Consider the following 22,558-nt stretch of genomic DNA (forward strand, 5'->3'; position numbering starts at 1 on the left):
GACGTCAGATCCCATTTCTGCACCTCTCGCGAGACTACGGGAGTACTTTTAATTCTCTGTTTGTACTTTGGTGAAAGAAAAATTGACGCGTGATCTGATTTAGGACAGACTGTGCTGCCCAGTGCGCTGCCCAGCCCCCAACAACAATGTCCGGCAGGAATGTGAGGCTCTCTGTGGACTGGGCGCTCAAGGAAGTAATGTAAACAATCTAGAGAGGTGGCCCAGTCACCACAGTCTGTCCTACACTCAGTCACCACAGTCTGTCCTACACTCAGTCACCACAGTCTGTCCTACACTCAGTCACCACAGTCTGTCCTACACTCAGTCACCACAGCCTGCCCTACACTCAGTCACCACAGTCTGTCCTACACTCAGTCACCACAGTCTGTCCTACACTCAGTCACCACAGCCTGTCCTACACTCAGTCACCACAGCCTGTCCTACACTCAGTCACCACAGCCTGCCCTACACTCAGTCACCACAGTCTGTCCTACACTCAGTCACCACAGCCTGCCCTACACTCAGTCACCACAGTCTGTCCTACACTCAGTCACCACAGTCTGTCCTACACTCAGTCACCACAGTCTGTCCTACACTCAGTCACCACAGTCTGTCCTACACTCAGTCACCACAGCCTGTCCTACACTCAGTCACCACAGTCTGTCCTACACTCAGTCACCACAGCCTGCCATACACTCAGTCACCACAGTCTGTCCTACACTCAGTCACCACAGTCTGTCCTACACTCAGTCACCACAGTCTGTCCTACACTCAGTCACCACAGTCTGTCCTACACTCAGTCACCACAGTCTGTCCTACACTCAGTCACCACAGTCTGTCCTACACTCAGTCACCACAGTCTGTCCTACACTCAGTCACCACAGCCTGTCCTACACTCAGTCACCACAGTCTGTCCTACACTCAGTCACCACAGTCTGTCCTACACTCAGTCACCACAGTCTGTCCTACACTCAGTCACCACAGTCTGTCCTACACTCAGTCACCACAGCCTGTCCTACACTCAGTCACCACAGTCTGTCCTACACTCAGTCACCACAGCCTGTCCTACACTCAGTCACCATAGCCTGTCCTACACTCAGTCACCACAGTCTGTCCTACACTCAGTCACCACAGTCTGTCATACACTCAGTCACCACAGTCTGTCCTACACTCAGTCACCACAGTCTGTCCTACACTCAGTCACCACAGTCTGTCCTACACTCAGTCACCACAGCCTGTCCTACACTCAGTCACCACAGCCTGTCCTACACTCAGTCACCATAGCCTGTCCTACACTCAGTCACCACAGCCTGTCCTACACTCAGTCACCATAGCCTGTCCTACACTCAGTCACCACAGCCTGTCATACCAGCAAGCTGTCACAGTGGGTAGGCAGGCTCACCGCAACCTTCACAACCAGTTTAAGTGCCTTGCTCAAGGGGCACTTGTGAGGATTGGTCCAATACCGCACGCTTCCAGGTACCAATTACCTCGGGTCGTTCTGCTGCTTGTTCCTCCCGTGTGTTTCTCCGTCGTTTCTCCAGAACGTCTTTGGATGTCGCCGCTCTTGCTCCTCTCTGCCATCCGTGGATCTGTGCCTCGTAGATCGCTTTGCGCAATTGCGCCTTGGTGAGTTTTTGGAAACATACTTTTTTGGATGCTCTGTTTTTTCCTCGCATTTTCCTGGACTCGGGACCTTTCTGTTTTTGTGTGTTTTGGTAAACACTGAAGATGTGTCGCTTGTGTTAGTACTGGACTCAGCTAATAATACTGGACTGCCTCGTATTCCATACGCTCGTTTGTTGACATTCTCTCTCTCTCTCTGTTCCTCCCCGAGTGGATCTGTTCTTCCCCGAGTGGATGTCCAAGTAGCTGCAGAGCCGCAGAGTCAGAGGCGCAACGCCACAGTGCCGTCTCCCGAGCTGCAGAGCCGCAGAGCCTACTCTGCCCAAGGACATTCTCCCCTTATGCTTTTTGTTGTTTTTGCTCTTCTCTGTTTTGGAAATAAATACGCCCTGGTTTTTGGCTAACTCTGAACTACCTGTCTGTGCCGTGCTGTTGGGGTTGTTTACATAACATTACGACCCGACACCATGTCGACCCCCAGCCGACACAGACAGAGTTAGGGCAGCGTTGGCGGTCCAGATCCAGCTGACCAACGACCACACTCAACAGTTAGGTGCGGCTGCGGCTGCTGTGCAGGACCTCCGGGCCCAGGTCCAGCCTATTCAGGATTCTCTTGACACTCTGGCCACCCAGCAGACTACCCAGGGTAATCAGCAGGCTGATATTCTGCACCAGCTACAGGCTCTCAGTGCAGCATTTAACACCCTGCTTTTAACCCCACCTGTGCCAGGAGTCCCAGCCAGATCACCACCCGCCGCCGCGACAGACCCCGCACCTCCCGACCTCGCACCTCGGGAGCCCCATCTCTCCAACCCACGTTTGTTCGACGGTAACTTTGAGGATTGTGCCACGTTCATCATGCAATGTGAGTTGGTTTTTATTCATCAACCCAGCCGATTTACGTCAGAGGGAGCCCGAGTAGCTTACATGACTAACCTGCTCACAGGCCGAGCAGCACAGTGGGTCACTGCTTCCTGGTCTATGAGGGCTGATTTTTGTTTCTCATACCCAGACTTCGTGGCAGAGCTCCGAAGGATTTTCCACCACCCAGCTCGTGGCCAGGACCCGGGAGCTCGGTTGGGCACTTTCCGGCAGGGCAGTGGCAGTGTCACCGACTACGCGCTGGAGTTCAGACTGGCCGCAACCGAGAGCGGTTGGAATGATCGGGCGCTTCATCTCACCTTCCTAAAGGGGCTCAACGACGCTGTAAGGGACCAGCTCGCGACCCGAGAGGAGCCCGATTCCCTCGAGGGCCTAATCAGCCTCGCCATTCGCATCGACGGACACCTCCGGGAGAGAAGGCGTGAGAGAGCACGACTGGGACCCCCAGATGTTCCCCAGACCCCCCGTACGCGTGACTGTTCTGCTGACCGTCCTGCCCCCTCCGCGACTGGTGGCCTTTTTCCCTCCCGAGCTGTGACCAGGGAGGAACCCATGCAGCCCGGCCGAACGAGAGTCCAGGCTCAGGTCTGGCCTTTGTCTCTACTGCGGCCGGGATGGACACCGTATCTCCAATTGCCCTACCCGGCCAAAAGACCAGGCTCGCCGGGACCCCGGGAGATCCTGGTGAGCCGGTGAGCCCAGGCGTCACCCTAGCCTGGGCGGACCAGCGGGCGACGGTGGGTGCACTCATTGACTCGGGTGCTGATGAGAGTTTCCTGGACGTTGAGTTTGCCACCCAGGCCAACATTCCACTTGAGGACCTCGAGAGGCCCTTGGAGTTTTTCGCGCTGGATCAGCACCGCCTGGCTGACATCACTCAACGCACCTGTCCTGTCCTCCTCACCATTGCTGGTAACCACGTTGAGAGACTCCAGTTCTTTATTACCAGATCCCCTCTTGTCCCAGTAGTCCTGGGTCGGCCCTGGCTCGCGCTGCATGAGCCCCACATCGCCTGGTCCTCCGGCACCATCATGGGGTGGAGCTCCTCCTGTCATGCCCAGTGTCTTCAGGCGGCGTCCAGTCCTTCGCCCCGGAGTCCCCCTTGTGTGCCGCCCTTGGACCTCTCAACTATTCCCCCCCGAGTACCACGACCTCAGGGAGGTTTTCAGCAAGTCCCGGGCTCAGGCCCTTCCTCCTCACCGGCCTTACGACTGTGCCATCGACCTCCGCTCAGAGGCCCCCCTTCCCGGCAGCCGCCTCTACAGTCTGACCGTCCCTGAGAAGGCAGCGATGGATAAGTACATCTCTGAGTCCTTGGCAGCAGGCCTCATTCGGCCCTCTTCCTCCCCGGTGGCGGCCGGTTTCTTTTTTGTTGGGAAGAAGGATGGAGACCTTCGGCCCTGCATTGACTATCGCCAACTCAACGAGATCACCATTAAGAACAAATATCCTCTTCCTCTCATGAACTCCACCTTCGAGCCCCTCACCCAGGCTACCGTCTTCACCAAACTGGACCTCCGGAGTGCCTACCATCTGGTCCGTATCCGAGAGGGCGATGAATGGAAGACCGCCTTCAAGACTCCCAGGGGTCATTACGAGTATCTGGTGATGCCGTTCGGCCTCACCAACGCTCCGGCGGTATTCCAGGCGCTCATGAACGACGTCCTCCGTGACATGCTCGAGGAGTTTGTGGTGGTATACCTGGACGACATCCTCATCTTCTCCAAGACTCTCGAGGAACATGTCCAGCATGTCCGCCGAGTACTGGAGCGCCTCCTCCACAACCGGCTCTTCGTTAAGGCAGAGAAGTGCCGTTTCCACTCCGACTCCGTCGATTACCTTGGCTTCATCGTGGAGAGCGGCCTGACCCGAGCCAACACTCGCAAGATCCAGGCCGTGGAGGAGTGGCCGGAACCCACCTCTCGGAAGGAGCTACAGAGCTTCCTCGGGTTCGCAAACTTTTACCGGAGGTTCATCCGGAACTACAGCCAAGTGGCGGAACCACTTACCAGGCTGACCTCTCCCTCCCTGCCATTTGACTGGTCTCCAGCGGCCTGCGCTACGTTCCGCTCCCTCAAGAAGAGGTTCACCACCGCCCCGGTCTTGCTCCACCCAGACCCCAAGAAGCAGTTCATTGTGGAGGTGGACGCCTCGGATACTGGACTAGGGGCTATCTTGTCTCAGCGGTCGGCAACGGACCAGAAGGTCCATCCGTGCGCCTTCTACTCTCGTCGTTTCCTTCCTGCTGAGAGGAACTATGACATTGGCAATCGGGAGCTGCTGGCGGTAGTGGCTGCCTTGGAGGAGTGGCGTCATTGGCTGGAGGGGGCCGAGGAGCCGTTCACCATTTGGACGGACCATAAGAACTTGACGTACATCCGTGCATCCAAGCGCCTCAACGGCCGGCAGGCAAGGTGGGCCAGCTTCCTCAGTCGTTTCGACTTCTCGTAGACTTTTCGCCCTGGTTCCCGCAACACGAAGGCCGACTCTCTGTCCCGGTTACACTCCAAGGGGGCTCCAACCACTGAGGATCCGACTCCCATCCTCCCAGAGGTCAGGGTGGTGGGAGTGGTCACCTTGGGCATCGAGACCGTGGTCAGGCGTGCCCTACGTTTCCATCCCGCTCCCAGCAACGTTCCTTTTCGTCGCCTCTTCGTCCCCGACTCAGTCCGGTCCCGGGTTCTCCAATGGGGCCATACCAGCCGGTTTGCCTGCCACCCCGGTGTTCACCGCACTTCTGGTGGCCCACCATGAGGAACGACGTCAAGGAGTTTGTTCTGGCCTGCACGGTCTGCGCCCGCAGCAAGGCCTCCCACCAGGCACCCTCCGAGCTATTACAGCCACTTCCCATTCCGAGTCTTCCACCGTCCCAGGGAAACACAGTCCTTCTGACTGTGGTGGACCGGTTCAGCAAGGGGGTCCACCTCGTGGCCCTTCCCAAGCTTCCCTCAGCTTCTGAGACAGCGGACCTCCTGACAAGCCATGTGTTCCGCCTCCATGGTTTCCCCCAGGACGTTGTCTCGGACCGGGGTCCCCAGTTCACTTCCCAGGTATGGCGGGCCTTTTGCAAGGGATTGGGGGCAACTGTTAGTCTCTCGTCTGGTTACCATCCACAGACTAACGGACAGACAGAAAGGATGAACCAGAGCGTGGAGTCTGCTTTCCGTTGTGTTGCCGCCAAGAGACCTGCTTCCTGGAGCCGGTTCCTCCCCTGGGTTGAGTACGCCATCAACTCCCTGGTCAGTTCCGCCACCGGCCTCTCGCCATTCGAGGTATCCCTGGGCTACCAACCCCCTCTTTTCCCTGCACAGGAGTCGGAAGTGGCGGTTCCCTCCATGCAGGATCATCTCGACCGGTGTCGTCAGGTCTGGGAGATCACCAGGACTGCGCTGCTCCGGGCATCGGAGCGCGCCAGTCGGGGAGCTGACCGACGCCGGATCCCTGCGCCGACGTACCACCCTGGGCAGAGGGTATGGTTGTCCTCCAAGGATCTTCCGCTTCGATCCTCGGCCAAGAAGCTTAACCCCCGGTTCGTCGGCCCTTTTGAGATCCAGAAGGTGCTCAGTCCCGCGGCGGTGAGTCTTAAGCTTCCTGCGTCCATGCGCATTCATCCTGTTTTTCATGTGTCCCGGGTAAAGCCTGTCTCTCTCAGTCCCCTGATGCCCCCAGTGGAAGGTCCGCCAGCTCATGGACGTCCGACGGCGGGGACGGGGGTTCCAGTACCTGGTGGACTGGGAGGGATACGGTCCGGAGGAACGGAGCTGGGTCTCCCGCCAGCTCATCATGGATCCCGCCCTGATCACCGACTTCCATCGGTCCCATCCGGGGAAGCAGAGGCCGGGCAGGTCACCGGGTGGCTCCCGTGGAGGGGGGGGTACTGTGAGGATTGGTCCAATACCGCACGCTTCCAGGTACCAATTACCTTCACGCACCTGAAGTAAGTTTCAAATCAGCTCGGTGGAGCCCTTATATACTCTGGGGTTCTGTACGTTCTGTGTCGGGTCGTTTTGCTTACCACTACCTGCTGCTTGTTCCTCCCATGTGTTTCTCCGTCGTTTCTCCAGAACTTCTTTGGATGTCGCCGCTCTTGCTCCTCTCTGCCATCCGTGGATCTGTGCCTCGTAGATCGCTTTGCGCAATTGCGCCTTGGTGAGTTTTTGGAAACATACTTTTTTGGATGCTCTGTTTTTTCCTCGCATTTTCCTGGACTCGGGACCTTTCTGTTTTTGTGTGTTTTGGTAAACACTGAAGATGTGTTGCTTGTGTTAGTACTGGACTCAGCTAATAATACTGGACTGCCTCGTATTCCATACGCTCGTTTGTTGACATTCTCTCTCTCTCTGTTCCTCCCCGAGTGGATCTGTTCCTCCCCGAGTGGATGTCCAAGTAGCTGCAGAGCCGCAGAGTCAGAGGCGCAACGCCACAGTGCCGTCTCTGCTCTGAGCCGAGCTGCAGAGCCGCAGAGCCTACTCTGCCCAAGAACATTCTCCCCTTATGCTTTTTGTTGTTTTTGCTCTTCTCTGTTTTGGAAATAAATACGCCCTGGTTTTTGGCTAACTCTGAACTACCTGTCTGTGCCGTGCTGTTGGGGTTGTTTACAAACCATAACAGCACTTCAGTGGTTGGTATTAAGGGACAGGAGAGCGTTATTAATTCACTTCCCCGCCCACATAACAGTAGGGCTGCCCTCCTTTAGTCAAGTAATGAGTCGACTAATCAGTCAGTTTGGCCTTAATCTACCGAGACTTTGCTAGTCAATTTGTCATTTCTCATGCGGTTATTTTCTGAATAATTACAAGCCCATCTCTGGTAAGAACCTAGATTTAAAGAGGCCCTTTTGCATGTTTACATGTTGCTCAATACCTGGCCACAAGTATTTTAATTGATCAGGTTTGACACAGAGATCCAAAGAGATGAACTCTGAATGCCCCTCTTCTCTCCTCCGCAGAGTGTCTGCCTCAGGCGTTTGGCATTCCGCTATCCCAGGTGATATCCAATGACCGTGCGCACAAGCAGCGGCACGAGCCGCAGCGAGAGGGGCAGCGTCGGGACCCCAGCGACTCCATGTCCTCCTTCCCCCACCGGTCCCCCGCCTCCAAGAGGAGCAACAACAAGGAACTCTCCAGCAGCAACTCCTCCCTCAGCTCCACCTGTGAGACCCCCAACGGGTCGCCCTTACCCAACACGCCCGAGGTGGCTCCGCGGACCCGCAGGAGGGTAGGCTCCTGCCCCATTTGTTTTATGTCATTTTGTTTTCGCGTAACCCTCTCTCAGGTGTGCAATACCAGATTCAAATGTTGACAGCATGACATTGTAATGATGATGTCACAAGCCGGTGACAACATTACCAGTTCTGCAATTCTACGATAGAATTTTGAGATAACATTCCAAAGAAATCTCTTCTACCTGATGGGGCTAACGTAAAGGTGGTCACGAGGTACTGGCAGGCACACAGTGCTCAGCACCATGTCCTCGGAGAGCTTCAAACTGCGAACCCACCAGCACCACATACGCTAAACCAACATTATCAGGTGGTGAAGTGGGCGGTATTTAACTTGGTGTAAAGCAGTTGAAACCTTGCAATGGTAGCCCCTTGGTGTAAAAATCACTCCTAACAGGGTAATTACTTTAATAACAGAGTTAATTAGAGCACCTGTATGGGAGCAGAAGCACGATCACACATTAATTAAAAACAGTAAAACACCAAGCAAAGACTTTTATTCAGATTGAAGATGCATTTGACTCCCAAGATTTTAGACTGTTGTCCTCAACCTCACCGGGACCTACCCCACCCCCTACCTCCCTCCCTGCACACAGCACTAACCAGGACCTACCCCACCCCCTACCTTCCTCCCTGCATACAGCCCTAACACGGACCTACCCCACCTCCCTACCTTCCTCCCTGCATACAGCCATAACACGGACCTACCCCACCCCCTACCTTCCTCCCTGCACACAGCACTAACCAGGACCTACCCCACCCCCTACCTCCCTCCCTGCATACAGCCCTAACACGGACCTACCCCACCCCCTACCTTCCTCCCTGCACACAGCACTAACCAGGACCTACCCCACCCCCTACCTTCCTCCCTGCACACAGCACTAACCAGGACCTACCCCACCCCCTACCTTCCTCCCTGCACACAGCACTAACCAGGACCTACCCCACCCCCTACCTTCCTCCCTGCACACAGCACTAACACGGACCTACCCCACCTCCCTACCTTCCTCCCTGCATACAGCCATAACCAGGACCTACCCCACCCCCTACCTCCCTCCCTGCATACAGCCATAACCAGGACCTATCCTACCCCCTACCTCCCTCCCTGCATACAGCCATAACTAGAACCTACCCTACCTTCCTCCCTGCATACAGCACTAACCAGGACCTATCCTACCCCCTACCTCCCTCCCTGCATACAGCACTAACCAGGACCTATCCTACCCCCTACCTTCCTCCCTGCATCCAGCCCTAACATGGACCTATCCTACCCCCTACCTTCCTCCCTGCATACAGCCATAACCAGGACCTATCCTACCCCCTACCTCCCTCCCTGCATACAGCCATAACCAGGACCTATCCTACCCCCTACCTCCCTCCCTGCATACAGCACTAACCAGGACCTACCCTACCTCCCTACCTCCGTCCCTGCATACAGCCATAACCAGGGACCTAACCTACCTCCCTACCTTCCTCCCTGCATCCAGCCCTAACATGGACCTATCCTACCCCCTACCTTCCTCCCTGCATACAGCCATAACCAGGACCTATCCTACCCCCTACCTCCCTCCCTGCATACAGCCATAACCAGGACCTATCCTACCCCCTACCTCCGTCCCTGCATACAGCCATAACCAGGACCTACCCTACCTCCCTACCTCCCTCCCTGCATACAGCCCTAACCAGGACCTATCCTACCCCCTACCTCCCTCCCTGCATACAGCCATAACCAGGACCTATCCTACCCCCTACCTTCCTCCCTGCATACAGCACTAACCAGGACCTATCCTACCCCCTACCTCCCTCCCTGCATACAGCACTAACCAGGACCTATCCTACCCCCTACCTCCGTCCCTGCATACAGCCATAACCAGGACCTATCCTACCTCCCTACCTCCCTCCCTGCATACAGCCATAACCAGGACCTATCCTACCCCCTACCTTCCTCCCTGCATACAGCCATAACCAGGACCTACCCTACCTCCCTACCTCCCTCCCTGCATACAGCCATAACCAGGACCTATCCTACCCCCTACCTCCCTCCCTGCATACAGCCATAACCAGGACCTATCCTACCCCCTACCTCCCTCCCTGCATACAGCACTAACCAGGACCTATCCTACCCCCTACCTCCGTCCCTGCATACAGCCATAACCAGGACCTAACCTACCTCCCTACCTTCCTCCCTGCATCCAGCCCTAACATGGACCTATCCTACCCCCTACCTCCCTCCCTGCATACAGCCATAACCAGGACCTATCCTACCCCCTACCTCCCTCCCTGCATACAGCCCTAACCCGGACCTATCCTACCCCCTACCTCCGTCCCTGCATACAGCACTAACCAGGACCTACCCTACCCCCTACCTCCCTCCCTGCATACAGCCCTAACATGGACCTATCCTACCCCCTACCTCCCTCCCTGCATACAGCCATAACCAGGACCTATCCTACCCCCTACCTCCCTCCGTGCATACAGCCCTAACCCGGACCTATCCTACCCCCTACCTCCCTCCCTGCATACAGCCATAACCAGGACCTATCCTACCCCCTACCTTCCTCCCTGCATACAGCCCTAACCCGGACCTACCCTACCTCCCTACCTTCGTCCCTGTATTGTCCGGGCGCCAGTCGCCATATTTAATGGCTCATTTACATCCATTTGCATTAAGAAATAGCTACTGTAGAACTACAAACCATTAAAATAAACTGAGGAAGGGATGGAGAAAAAGAAGAGTGGAGAATTCTCCCATGACGGTTGTTAGATTTCCTTTGGCAACTTTTTCACACAAGACTTCCAAACCACCTTTTAAGCCAAATAATCCACCTGTCAACACACACAGTCAACCAAGGTGATCATCTACAAATGGCGGCTTGAACCCAGAAATGTGACATCAGCTTCCTGAGTCCGATAGGCCTACGCCCAGGGCTATTCAAGCCCAGGCTATTGACAATAGTGGATTGGTTTAGATCCAGTTTGTGAAGGGTCCCGCACAGAGATATATACGTAGGCAGTGGAAACTGATTACCAGCGCTTCTCTGTCAAAACATGATAATCGAATGCATCTGTTAAGCCGTACATACTTTCTGTCCCACTAAAGACGGAGGTCAAATGTATCACTTGGAATGTGAATGTGATATATCACCAGAAAGTACTCAACCTACTGCCTTTAACTATGAATGAACACAACACTCTAACTCACCATATTTAGATAATAAAGTACTCAACCTCTACTGTCTTTAACTATAAATGAACACAACACTCTAACTCACCATCTTTAGATAATACATTTGAAAACATTGTTCCTCTGAAAACGTCACATGGACCTATATGGTTCTCCGTGTGAGGTACTCGGTTAGTTATGAAATTGGTTATTACTTATTTACATTCATTGCAAACAGCCTGGGTAACACACCGTTCTAAAACCAACCATAGGCTTCTATGTTGCACTGCCTATGGTTGTCTGTGATCATAGCTGATCATAGCTGTCTGTGATCATAGCATGTGTGACACTGGCATGGATTCCTCAGCTTACTGGAAGAAATACTCCCGTCACCACGTCACAGAGCCATACGTTAGTCTTCGCCGCGTGTGTGATCAGCTGCGCGACTATTTACCAATGTCTCTCCGTGACCGTGTCCACCTGTCCTCAACCCGTCTCGTCTCTGGGCAGGGCGGAGTGTCTGTGGATTGCATCACTGACCTCGATGATGACCAGTCTCGCCTCCTCGAGGCCCTGCAGCTGTCTCTGCCCGCCGAGACGCCCAGCAACAGGAAGAAACACTGCGACAAGAAGCTGAGCCTCAACCCCATATACAAACAGGTGCCGCGGGCCGTGGACAGCTGCTGTCGGCACCTGGAGAAATACGGTACGGGTTATCAAAGAGCAAGGGATCCTACTGCCATATAAATGCTTCTCTTTTTCTAAAAGGGGTTATTACTTAATACTGTTATATTTTATCTACCAATTTCACTCTGCCCCGGTATCCACTTAAACCCTAATACATAAATAAATACCTGAATAAAAGGTTTCAGATTTGTAGCAACCGGGGCGGCCGGGTAGCGCAGCGGACTAAGCATCTGTTAGAGACACTGGTATCGAATCCGGCTGTCAGCGGTGCCTCCGGCTTGGCCGGTCATCCATACTGCCACAATTGGCAGTGTCAGCGGGTGGGAAGCCGGTGGGGTGTGTCCTGGTCGTTGTAAACAGCGACTCCTACAGGTCGGTCAAGGCGCCTGCACAGCGAGGGAGGGGACTGGGGGAGGTAGTGTGATCCTCCCACGCGTTACACTCACCCAGTGAGAGTCCTTGCTGTCAGGTGAAAAGAGGCGGCTGGCTGTCTCCACATGTATCGGAGGAAGCATGTGATAGCGCTCCCTAGACCGGCAAGTGGGGGGCAAATGCGCGCAACGACCAGGAAGGGGAGGGGGGAATTGGCATAACGACTAAATTGGGATGGGAGAAAAATACAGAAAAAAGGAGGAGAAAAAGTAGATAAAAAAAAAAAAGATTTGTAGCAACTGCACAAGGTTAAATTAAAACCAAGGCTTTCAAAGCTCTACTTTACGTAATGTCCTGCACTTTGCATTTGTAGTCGATGTGATTTTTGACATTAATAGGTGTGGGTGGGGTAAAACTTTTAATCATAAACAGTATTTACTGGTACTGAGAAACGTTTATTTTCATGCAGGCCTTCAGACGGTTGGTATTTTCCGCGTCGGGAGCTCTAAGAAGAGAGTACGACAGGTGAGGTTTCAGTTCAGTCACAACTATAGCTTGATTGGGAGGATCAAGAAGAGAGGGCGGGGCTTGAGATAGATCAATTGTCCATTAGGAATGCACCAAAGTATTATCCCTCCTAGTTACACACACACAGTCCCCATATCCCTCCTAGTTACACGTATACACACAGTCCTCATATCCCTCTTAGTTACACACAGTCCTCATATCCCTCTTAGTTACTGTAACTGAGGGGTACAATTCCCTGACTGTATTACTAGATATGATACTTACTACCACTACCTTTGTACTTAATATTCGGCCACCCAGTACACGGCATAAATATATTATCATGAACACTCTCACGTAGATGAAACGGATCCAACACAAATGTACGAATTAGAAACAGGTCTTTATTTCCTACACAGCGATGGTGTGTAGAATAAGCACTTAATCACTTAATTACATTTATGAATTGAAATAGTATGCACTTTTATGGCAAGGAGTATTCGTCGGTATATCAATAGATAATGTCCAATCTCTGAAGGCGCAGGTGGTAAATATACGACCTGGAATAGTTAAGGAATAACAGCAATGATACTTTAATGATTATAGGCTGGATACACTAGAGGGGGTTAATCCAGTCGCTTGTAAGCCGACAGGAGTAGGAGGGGGGGGGGTAGAATCCAGCTGCCTCGTCCGGCCAAGGGTATCCCAGGTGAACCCACTGTAGTGCCGTTCAATGCGCCGGCGATCCTTGGACCACAGATGAAAGCAGATGGACTCTTTGTGGGCCGGCTCTCTCCGGTCCACGGGGGAGAGATGTGGAGAGACCTCGTCTTGCAGAGCGTCTCCTCACCTTGCGTCCTCTCCAGGGGGGGGGTTCCAACACACGGTAGTGTCGGGGGTCTTTATCCATAGAATAATCAAAGTATCCAAAGCATAATCCGTGCCTGGGAAGGCGGGCTGTCGTCGGTAGAATAATCCGGTATACAGGTCCACTCGCTCGTCGGCTCTGGGGCTCCTCGGGTGCAGCTTCACATAGGGTCAACCACCCTGGGTAAGCAGCCAGTTCTCTGCCCGAAACGATAGGGTACTGACTACGGTAGTATTCTCACCGCACGAAGCACTATATATTAACAGACTATTATTAGCTTAATAGACTACGTCCAACTCGACGATATAGTGCCAAATATGACTATTCAAATATTAATATACACGATGTCTCAATACCGATGGTAGGCCGAACTTGGCCTTACTCCCACACGTGGCATCGCGGGGAGGCTTTACGTCTGTGACTCTATTGGAGGGTAAGAAACTGGACTGAAAAGAAAGTCCTACTTTAGTAGCGCAGTATATATACGCACTATGAACAAATAGTCCCATTAGTGGTGCGGTAGCCAAATTCCTACGCGGAACTAGGACTTGTTCGTACATGTCGAGCGGTACGTTTGAACTGGGTCTGAGGGGTATGGCAGCCTGGCACCAAGGTCTCGACCAATAGTAGAATGGAGACTATTATGGGATGTTCAGTAGGCTAGAATGGATATTCAATGCATATTGTACAAGGAATATACAAGGGATATCAGGGAATATTAGAGAATATACAAATACAATTAAATATATATATATAAATAAATATATATATTCGGTTTAATCTGGCCCTTCACAACAGCCACCCCCTGAATAGGTCCCAGACCTAATCAGTTAAACGGAGACAGATTAATCGCGTTGTCTATTTACACATAAGGGTTTGCTGTAGGGGTCAGTCAACTTCACAAAGTCATAGGGTTGTAGGGTCATGGTCATCATCGATTGTGTCTGGGAGTCGAGGCAGTTCTATGAGCCTTGCCACGGGACGGGTGTAAGTGCGACCCTGGACGAGCACTTCAGCTGCTCGGACCTTGCCGTCGGCACCGGTGATCACTTTGCTTACGCGGCCGGCCGGCCACATAGCTCTGGGCAGTGATTGATCAATAATCATGACGACTGTTCCTTCTGTCAAATTGTCTCTCTCCTTTACCCACTTCTGGCGGGTCTGTAGAGACGGTAGGTAGTGCAGTAGGAAACTGTTCCAAAACTTGTCGGCTAATACTTGGCTGTACCTCCACATTCGTCGGCCGTTCGCTTCTTCAGGCCGGTACATTGTCTGGGGTAATGTGGGATCTAGCCGCCCCATCAGGAGTGTGTTGGGGGTAACTGGGTCGATATCCGCCCCATCACTGGAGACATATCCGAGGGGCTTCGAGTTAAGTACTCCCTCAATCTCCGTGAGGACTGTCATTAGGACTTCTTCCGCCACAGTCTGGGCCCCAAGTACTGCGTACAGGGCTGTCTTTATGGAGCGCACTTCTCGTTCCCAAGTGCCACCGAAGTGGGGTGCGTTTGGGGGGTTGAATTGGAAATCAACCTGTGCTGGAGCGAGGTGGGTCTTAAGTTCTGGGCCCATAGCTTGGAAGCTCTCTCTCAGCTCTCTTTCGCCACCTTTAAAGTTTGTCCCATGATCGGACAATAGGGTAGACGGTCTTCCTTTCCGTGATATGAATCTACGGAAGGCCATAAGGAATGAGTCTGTGCTCATGGTCGGGAGAAGCTCGATGTGTATCGCTCTGGTGGTCATGCATTTGAATACAATACCCCACCGCTTCTCGGTTCCTCTTCCTTTCTTTATGTGCAGCGGGCCAAAGCAGTCCATACCCGTTGAGTGGAATGGCTTGTCACCGATTCGGAGGCGACATGGAGGAAGGTCAGCCATCCTTGGTATGCTGGGCTGCGCGCGCCACTTGCGGCAGTCTAGACATGTTCGTTGGAAGCGTCGTACCGCCTCTCTTCCTTGTAGGATCCAGTAACAACGTCTGATTTCCGCGAAGACTCTTTCTGCTCCTGCGTGATGTACATCCTCATCGTATTTCTTTATAATCAGCTCTGTGACCTTGTGTCGGCTGTTCAATACGATCGGGTATTTAATGTCATCCGGTAGATTGGGGGCTCTGCGTAGGCGACCACCCACTCTGATGAGGGTATGAGCGTCGCTCTCGGGGGCCAGGTGAATTAATCTGCTGTCGGAAGGGACGGGCTTTCCTCCCTGTAGACAGGCCAATTCATCGGGGAACGAGTCTCTCTGGGCTCGCTGCAGTAGAAGCAATTCTGCTTCCTCGTAGTTAGCTGCTGACATATCAGCGGGGGACTTGCACTCCGGGTGGTACCGCAGGAATGTTCTTGACACCGGTATGGTGAGCTCACGTTGGATGAGCGTGGCTAGGTGCGCTCCGGCTAGGGCTGCGCAGAGCTCTAGACGTGGGATAGATTGTTGCTTGCGTGGGGCTATTCTCGAGCGGGCGAGGACAAATGCTGTGTAGATCTCTCCCCCCTGGTCTTGGGCCCGCAAGTAGGCTACTGATCCGTATGCGACCTCTGAGGCGTCACTGAAGACGTGTAAGTCCATTCTACATGTCTCTGGCCTCACCGTGGGTGGGAAGTAGCTTCGGCGCATATTAACGCCTGGGAGTGAGTGGAGCTCCATCTCCCACTCTCTCCAGGTGGATGCAAGGTGTGCGGGAATGGGGTCGTCCCAGCCCTGGTCCTTGTCCCACAATGCTCGTACAATCATTTTTGCCCTGGTGGTGTACGGTAGAATACATCCTAGCGGGTCATATTGTCGGGCGAGTGTTGTGTACACACTCCGTCTGGTGGTCGGCGCCGCCGCCGGCCTTCCCTGCTCCGTAGTCAGGGGCTTGTGTCTGTAGTGAAGCGAATCTGTTTTGAATCGCCACACCAATCCCAGGGTCATCTCCTGGGCTTCTCCCGGGATTGTAGCCATCCAGGTCTCGCTGCTGGCTGCCTTGTCCTCGGAGGAGAGGCTGCGCAGTACTTGCGGATCGCTGCTGGCCCACTGCCTGAGATCAAAGCCGCCTTTGATCAATGAGGCGCGGAGTTTAATCAGGAGAGCCTCGGCTTCTTCCTGGGTTGAAAGGCTACGTAGAAGCTGTTCTTTACGCTGTGTCGGACCTCTTCGTCCGCTGCTGGGTCCTCTGCTACATGTTTCTGTAGTGCAAATGTCGCACAGCAGGGGCTGCACGTCGTTCCGAAGGGGAGGACTTCCCATTGGTAGATGGCTGGGTGCTCATCTCCTGGCTTCTCTCTCCATAGGAACCGTAACAGGGGCTTGTCCGCCTCTACTAATCTCACCTGCAGGAACATTCCTTTAATGTCCCCGCTGATGGCCACCTTTTCCTGGCGGAAGCGGAGTAGAACGCCGAGTAGGGAGGGGCCGAGTGTGGGACCGGGCAGTAACTCTTTATTCAGATTTTGGGATCCGATCTGGTAGCTGCAGTTAAATACTATGCGGTCTTTACCGTTGTGATGGACCTTGTGGTGGGGCACGTACCACGATTCAGTGGTCTGGTCAGCCTCTTTAATGTCCATCTTTGTGACGTGTCCCGCTGTGATGAGCTTCTCAATCTCAGCGCGGTATACACTCTCTTGGGCGGGGTTCTTGGCTAAGCGCCGCTCCGTGTTCAGCAGGTACCGTTCTATGGCGTCTGTCTTGGCGTGGAAAGTAGGCATTCCTTCTCGCCGCAGGAGTGGCGTGGCGTATCTCAACACGCCGTTGACCGGGACTCTCTTGGTCCCTGTCTCGAGGAGGTGAATGGCGTAAATGTCATCTTTAGAGCGAATGTCTTTCTTTCCATTCTTAAAGGGCATTTGTTCCAAGCTCCATAGCCGCTCTACGTGTTGCAGGAGTGCGGTTTCTCCCTCTGTGACTCGGGAGTGGAGACATCTAGTGGCTGTACTTCGGTTGAGAGATTTGGCGAGCGGGCCTTGGAGAGTCCATCCCAAACGGGTCTCGACTGCTGCAGGACAGCCTCGGGGTCCGGTATGAACCCGGTCTATCGGGACAATGAGGTCTGCATGGTCGGAGCCTATCAACAGGGTCGGCATAGCATTGTCTATGAGCGGGATCGGTAACTTGCGCAGATGTGCATATTTCTCCATCAGCTTGGCGACGGGGTATGTGTACCGCGACAGTCCTATTTCTTGGCTGGTGAAAGCGTCTGCAATCTGGTACCGTCGCTCAGGCTGGCCGCTTGCTGCGATAGAGAATGAGACATTCTCGCCCTTTATCGTCTTCAAATCTCGTCTTATTGTCCGAATTGTCATTTGGGTTTCGCTTCCCCGCAGCCCTAGCTGGGCCGCAGCGGAGGCGAGCAGCAGGGTCTTCTCTGACCCGTCATCGAGGACGGCGTAAGTGTCCAGGACTTTATTCTGGTAGCTTAGTGTCACACGCACTACTTTTAGGAGTACTCGGGCTCCACTGCTGCTGGCGGGATCGATGTACATGACGCTCGCTTTGCGGCTGGATGGTGCAGGTGAAGGGCGCCGTCTGTTACTGTCGTGAAGTATGTCCAGATGGGCTCCATCGCACTTGGTGCACCTTTTCTTTAAGCGGCATTCGGCTGCCATGTGTGAGCGCGCACAGCGAAAACAGCGCTTGTTGGACTTTATCCATTGACCTGCTTCCTCCGCGTTCAGCTTGGGGAAGGAGTCACATTGCGCTAGCCAGTGTTCTTTCTCACAGTAGGGGCACACTATCTTCCACTTCTCCGTTCTGGAGGGGGTACTGTGGCTCCTGCTGCTCGGTACTGACTCCGATTGGTGCATCACAGTCACCGATCTTCTTCCATCATTTAGTCGTCTGGTTCCTTCTCTGGAGCCAGGGGTGCTCCGTCCGAATGTATCTAGCCGTAGGCTGCTGACTTCTCTCGCCAGGAAGTCTGCTAGATCGAGGAGGTTCGGTTCGGGGCCATTCGGGTCTCTGTGGTCCCTCTGCCGCCTAAAGCGCTCCTGACGAGCGGGCGGCAGCTTCTCCAGGATCCTTTCCACATTTGAGTTGGCGTAAAGTTCATGCCTCCCCTTCTCTCTTTGCGCTCCCAACATCCCTACCAGGGACTGCACTCTGATGGACAGGTCGTCCAGTGCTCGATTGTCTATTGCTGGGGGTAAGCGGTCGATGTGTCGGATCTCCTGGATCACGTAATCCCATATGCGCCCATACCTCTGGTCCAATGCTACCAGCGCTGCTGTGTATGGGGTGGTGGAAGTCGCGTAGGCGAGCGCTATATTATGTGCGCGGGGTACCTTTAAGTGCTTCAGTAGGATGGCGTATTTGTGGCGTTCATCCAATACATCCACCAACATGGTCTCCAGACACATGCGGAGTTCTGTATACTGGGCCCGGTTCTCTTGGGTGAAGTCGGGTACCATAGGCATGCCAATGTATGACGCTGACTGTGGATACATCGGCGAGCGTTGGGGGAGAGGCCTCCTAGGCGAGTCTCCTCCCGCTCCTTGGTATGGGCTGGTACCGGCAGTGTACCATGGCCCGCTTGTCCAGGTGCTGTTCCTCGGTGCGGGTCGTGCGTCGTGCTCACCCGGGTATAGAGTCGGGGGTCTGTAGCGCAGCTCCGCGGGAGTATAGCCTGGGCTGTACCGGGCCTCCTGGTCCGGTAGAGTACTGTGCTGTCTTCGGGCGTGGTTCTCCTCCTCTTCCTCTTCGTCTTCAGTTAGGTCATCCAGTGCTTGTAGTCTCTGGTTTAGCCTCTCCACAGGATATGCTGCTCCTTCCCGGTTGCTAGGTCTCGCTTGGACCGGTGGGGGGAGGTGGTCTGTGGGGGGTATAGACCTCGTCTGTTGGTCAAGTTCAGGGTTGTTTACTCGGCTAGGGGATGCCGCCCTGGAGGTGTGTCTAGACGAGTTCCTGGAGCCTCTGGCGGAGGGAGAGGGTGTTGTCCGTCTGATCAGCTGTTCTATTAGTTGCGCTTGCTGTCTGTCGCGCTCTGCGTCCCGTAGAGCACCAGCAGCTGCTCGCTGGCTGTCTGCTCGGTCTCGGGCCACATTCTCTTCCATCTGAATGCGTCTTATTTCCAGGCGTATGTGCTCTTCTTCGCTCCGTTGCTGTAGCTGCAATCGATCGCGTTCACCCTGGAGTCTATCGCGTTCAGTAGAGGCTTTCAGGCTGACGAGGAATGCCTGCTGTAGGGTCCTCTCTGCCTCGCTGGGAGAAGGCGGTTGTATAGGGGAGCCTTCCCTCGGGGTACTCCTTGCGGAGCCTTGGAGCTCTATCTCCACGGTGCTCTCCCCGTCTTCTTCCGTGCCGAGTTCTCTCTCGGTAGCGTTGTATTCCTCCCGGGACTCATCGGGGACTACTTCTTCAGTACTGGCGGGGTGTGAAGTCATGTCTGGTTCCCACTGGTCCCCACCGTGAACTTGGTCAGTTACATTAGAGCCCGTAGGGGCCTCTATGGTCGGGGTAGTCTGGGCGTTGGGGTTAGACATACTTTTACTTTCTAGTTTTACCGCGTTTACTGTTAGTAGAAGACTAGGTTGTTGACTGACAGCGTAAGCCTCTAAGTACTGAGGGAGCCGTCGTTCGCGCTGCGGGCGTTGGTTAGGAGGATCGTTTCGTGGAGTGTTCATCATAGGCCATTTCAATATTAATAACACTATATTAATATTACACTAATTACCCTCCGGCACGAAGGACCAATTGTAACTGAGGGGTACAATTCCCTGACTGTATTACTAGATATGATACTTACTACCACTACCTTTGTACTTAATATTCGGCCACCCAGTACACGGCATAAATATATTATCATGAACACTCTCACGTAGATGAAACGGATCCAACACAAATGTACGAATTAGAAACAGGTCTTTATTTCCTACACAGCGATGGTGTGTAGAATAAGCACTTAATCACTTAATTACATTTATGAATTGAAATAGTATGCACTTTTATGGCAAGGAGTATTCGTCGGTATATCAATAGATAATGTCCAATCTCTGAAGGCGCAGGTGGTAAATATACGACCTGGAATAGTTAAGGAATAACAGCAATGATACTTTAATGATTATAGGCTGGATACACTAGAGGGGGTTAATCCGGTCGCTTGTAAGCCGACAGGAGTAGGAGGGGGGGGGGTAGAATCCAGCTGCCTCGTCCGGCCAAGGGTATCCCAGGTGAACCCACTGTAGTGCCGTTCAATGCGCCGGCGATCCTTGGACCACAGATGAAAGCAGATGGACTCTTTGTGGGCCGGCTCTCTCCGGTCCACGGGGGAGAGATGTGGAGAGACCTCGTCTTGCAGAGCGTCTCCTCACCTTGCGTCCTCTCCAGGGGGGGGGTTCCAACACACGGTAGTGTCGGGGGTCTTTATCCATAGAATAATCAAAGTATCCAAAGCATAATCCGTGCCTGGGAAGGCGGGCTGTCGTCGGTAGAATAATCCGGTATACAGGTCCACTCGCTCGTCGGCTCTGGGGCTCCTCGGATGCAGCTTCACATAGGGTCAACCACCCTGGGTAAGCAGCCAGTTCTCTGCCCGAAACGATAGGGTACTGACTACGGTAGTATTCTCACCGCACGAAGCACTATATATTAACAGACTATTATTAGCTTAATAGACTACGTCCAACTCGACGATATAGTGCCAAATATGACTATTCAAATATTAATATACACAATGTCTCAATACCGATGGTAGGCCGAACTTGGCCTTACTCCCACACGTGGCATCGCGGGGAGGCTTTACGTCTGTGACTCTATTGGAGGGTAAGAAACTGGACTGAAAAGAAAGTCCTACTTTAGTAGCGCAGTATATATACGCACTATGAACAAATAGTCCCATTAGTGGTGCGGTAGCCAAATTCCTACGCGGAACTAGGACTTGTTCGTACATGTCGAGCGGTACGTTTGAACTGGGTCTGAGGGGTATGGCAGCCTGGCACCAAGGTCTCGACCAATAGTAGAATGGAGACTATTATGGGATGTTCAGTAGGCTAGAATGGATATTCAATGCATATTGTACAAGGAATATACAAGGGATATCAGGGAATATTAGAGAATATACAAATACAATTAAATATATATATATAAATAAATATATATATTCGGTTTAATCTGGCCCTTCACAACAGTTACACACAGTCCTCATACACTGTATCCCTCCTAGTTACACATATACACACAGTCCTCATATCCCTCCTAGTTACACACAGTCCTCACATCCCGCCTAGTTACACGTATACACACAGTCCTCATATCCCTCCTAGTTACACACAGTCCTCACATCCCGCCTAGTTACACGTATACACACAGTCCTCATATCCCTCCTAGTTACACACAGTCCTCATATCCGTCATAGTTACACACAGTCCTCACATCCCTCCTAGTTACACGTATACACACAGTCCTCATATCCGTCATAGTTACACACAGTCCTCACATCCCTCCTAGTTACACGTATACACACAGTCCTCATATCCGTCATAGTTACACACAGTCCTCACATCCCTCCTAGTTACACGTATACACACAGTCCTCATATCCCTCCTAGTTACACACAGTCCTCATATCCGTCATAGTTACACACAGTCCTCATATCCCTCCTAGTTATATAGCATACTTGGCTATAATGTGCACACGAAACAAACAAATGCACTCACTTGCGTCTCCCTATATGACGCCGGAAATGGTCACGCTCCACCTTCCTCTTTTCGTTTCCAACACGGAAGTAGCAGTGCACTCCGTGAACTAGTTGTTATGAAACGCAGGGAGAAATTACACAATGTTGGGTATTCGCCAGAAGTTCACCAGCCCCCGGAATGTTCTCGGCACATCCTAACAGCGCAACGGGCCTGTCCTGGGTTTTCCTCGTCTCGTGACAGCGGACCGAGGGACGTCGCACGGCGGTTAGCAGTCGAGCTAAGTCGTGCACAGGTAGGGCCTGCACTATCAGGCATTGATACTAGCATGAGTAATACTGCTCGTTGTCCTGTGAGACAACCGAGTGATGTATTGGCACGAGGGGCGGGATATTTGGGAAAACATGGTCGTCATGACTCTTTTTTGGGTGTTTTTCCAAGTATCCTAGAGCGTGCGGCTAATGCTAATGCTACAATGCTGGGACGCCGTTCCCTTGTTCCCTGCCGTGGGCTGTCTCCACTCTTCCCTCCTCTTAACCGTGTCATTGCTGAAGGTCAATCGGTGTCTAATGTGGGGGGTTTTGTTGAGGCTTATTTACTCTTCATACGGGTGGATGGGCTGA

The 22,558-nt window shown here is 53.1% G+C and overlaps 1 protein-coding gene across 2 annotated transcripts in view; it reads left to right on the forward strand.

Annotated features, from left to right (window-relative positions):
• Positions 1-22,558, forward strand: part of LOC311225570 (rho GTPase-activating protein 6) — a 173,976-nt gene that overhangs the window by 119,126 nt on the left and 32,292 nt on the right. For both annotated transcript variants that reach the window (XM_084310919.1, XM_084310920.1), the window contains exons 4-6: positions 7,457-7,725; positions 11,403-11,598; positions 12,421-12,476. In XM_084310919.1, the coding sequence (XP_084167045.1) occupies positions 7,457-7,725; positions 11,403-11,598; positions 12,421-12,476 (521 nt within the window). The remainder of the gene's footprint in view (positions 1-7,456; positions 7,726-11,402; positions 11,599-12,420; positions 12,477-22,558) is intronic.

The sequence above is a fragment of the Notolepis coatsorum genome (assembly GCF_963971535.1).
Source record: "Notolepis coatsorum genome assembly, chromosome: 3".
Lineage (NCBI taxonomy): Eukaryota > Metazoa > Chordata > Actinopteri > Aulopiformes > Paralepididae > Notolepis > Notolepis coatsorum.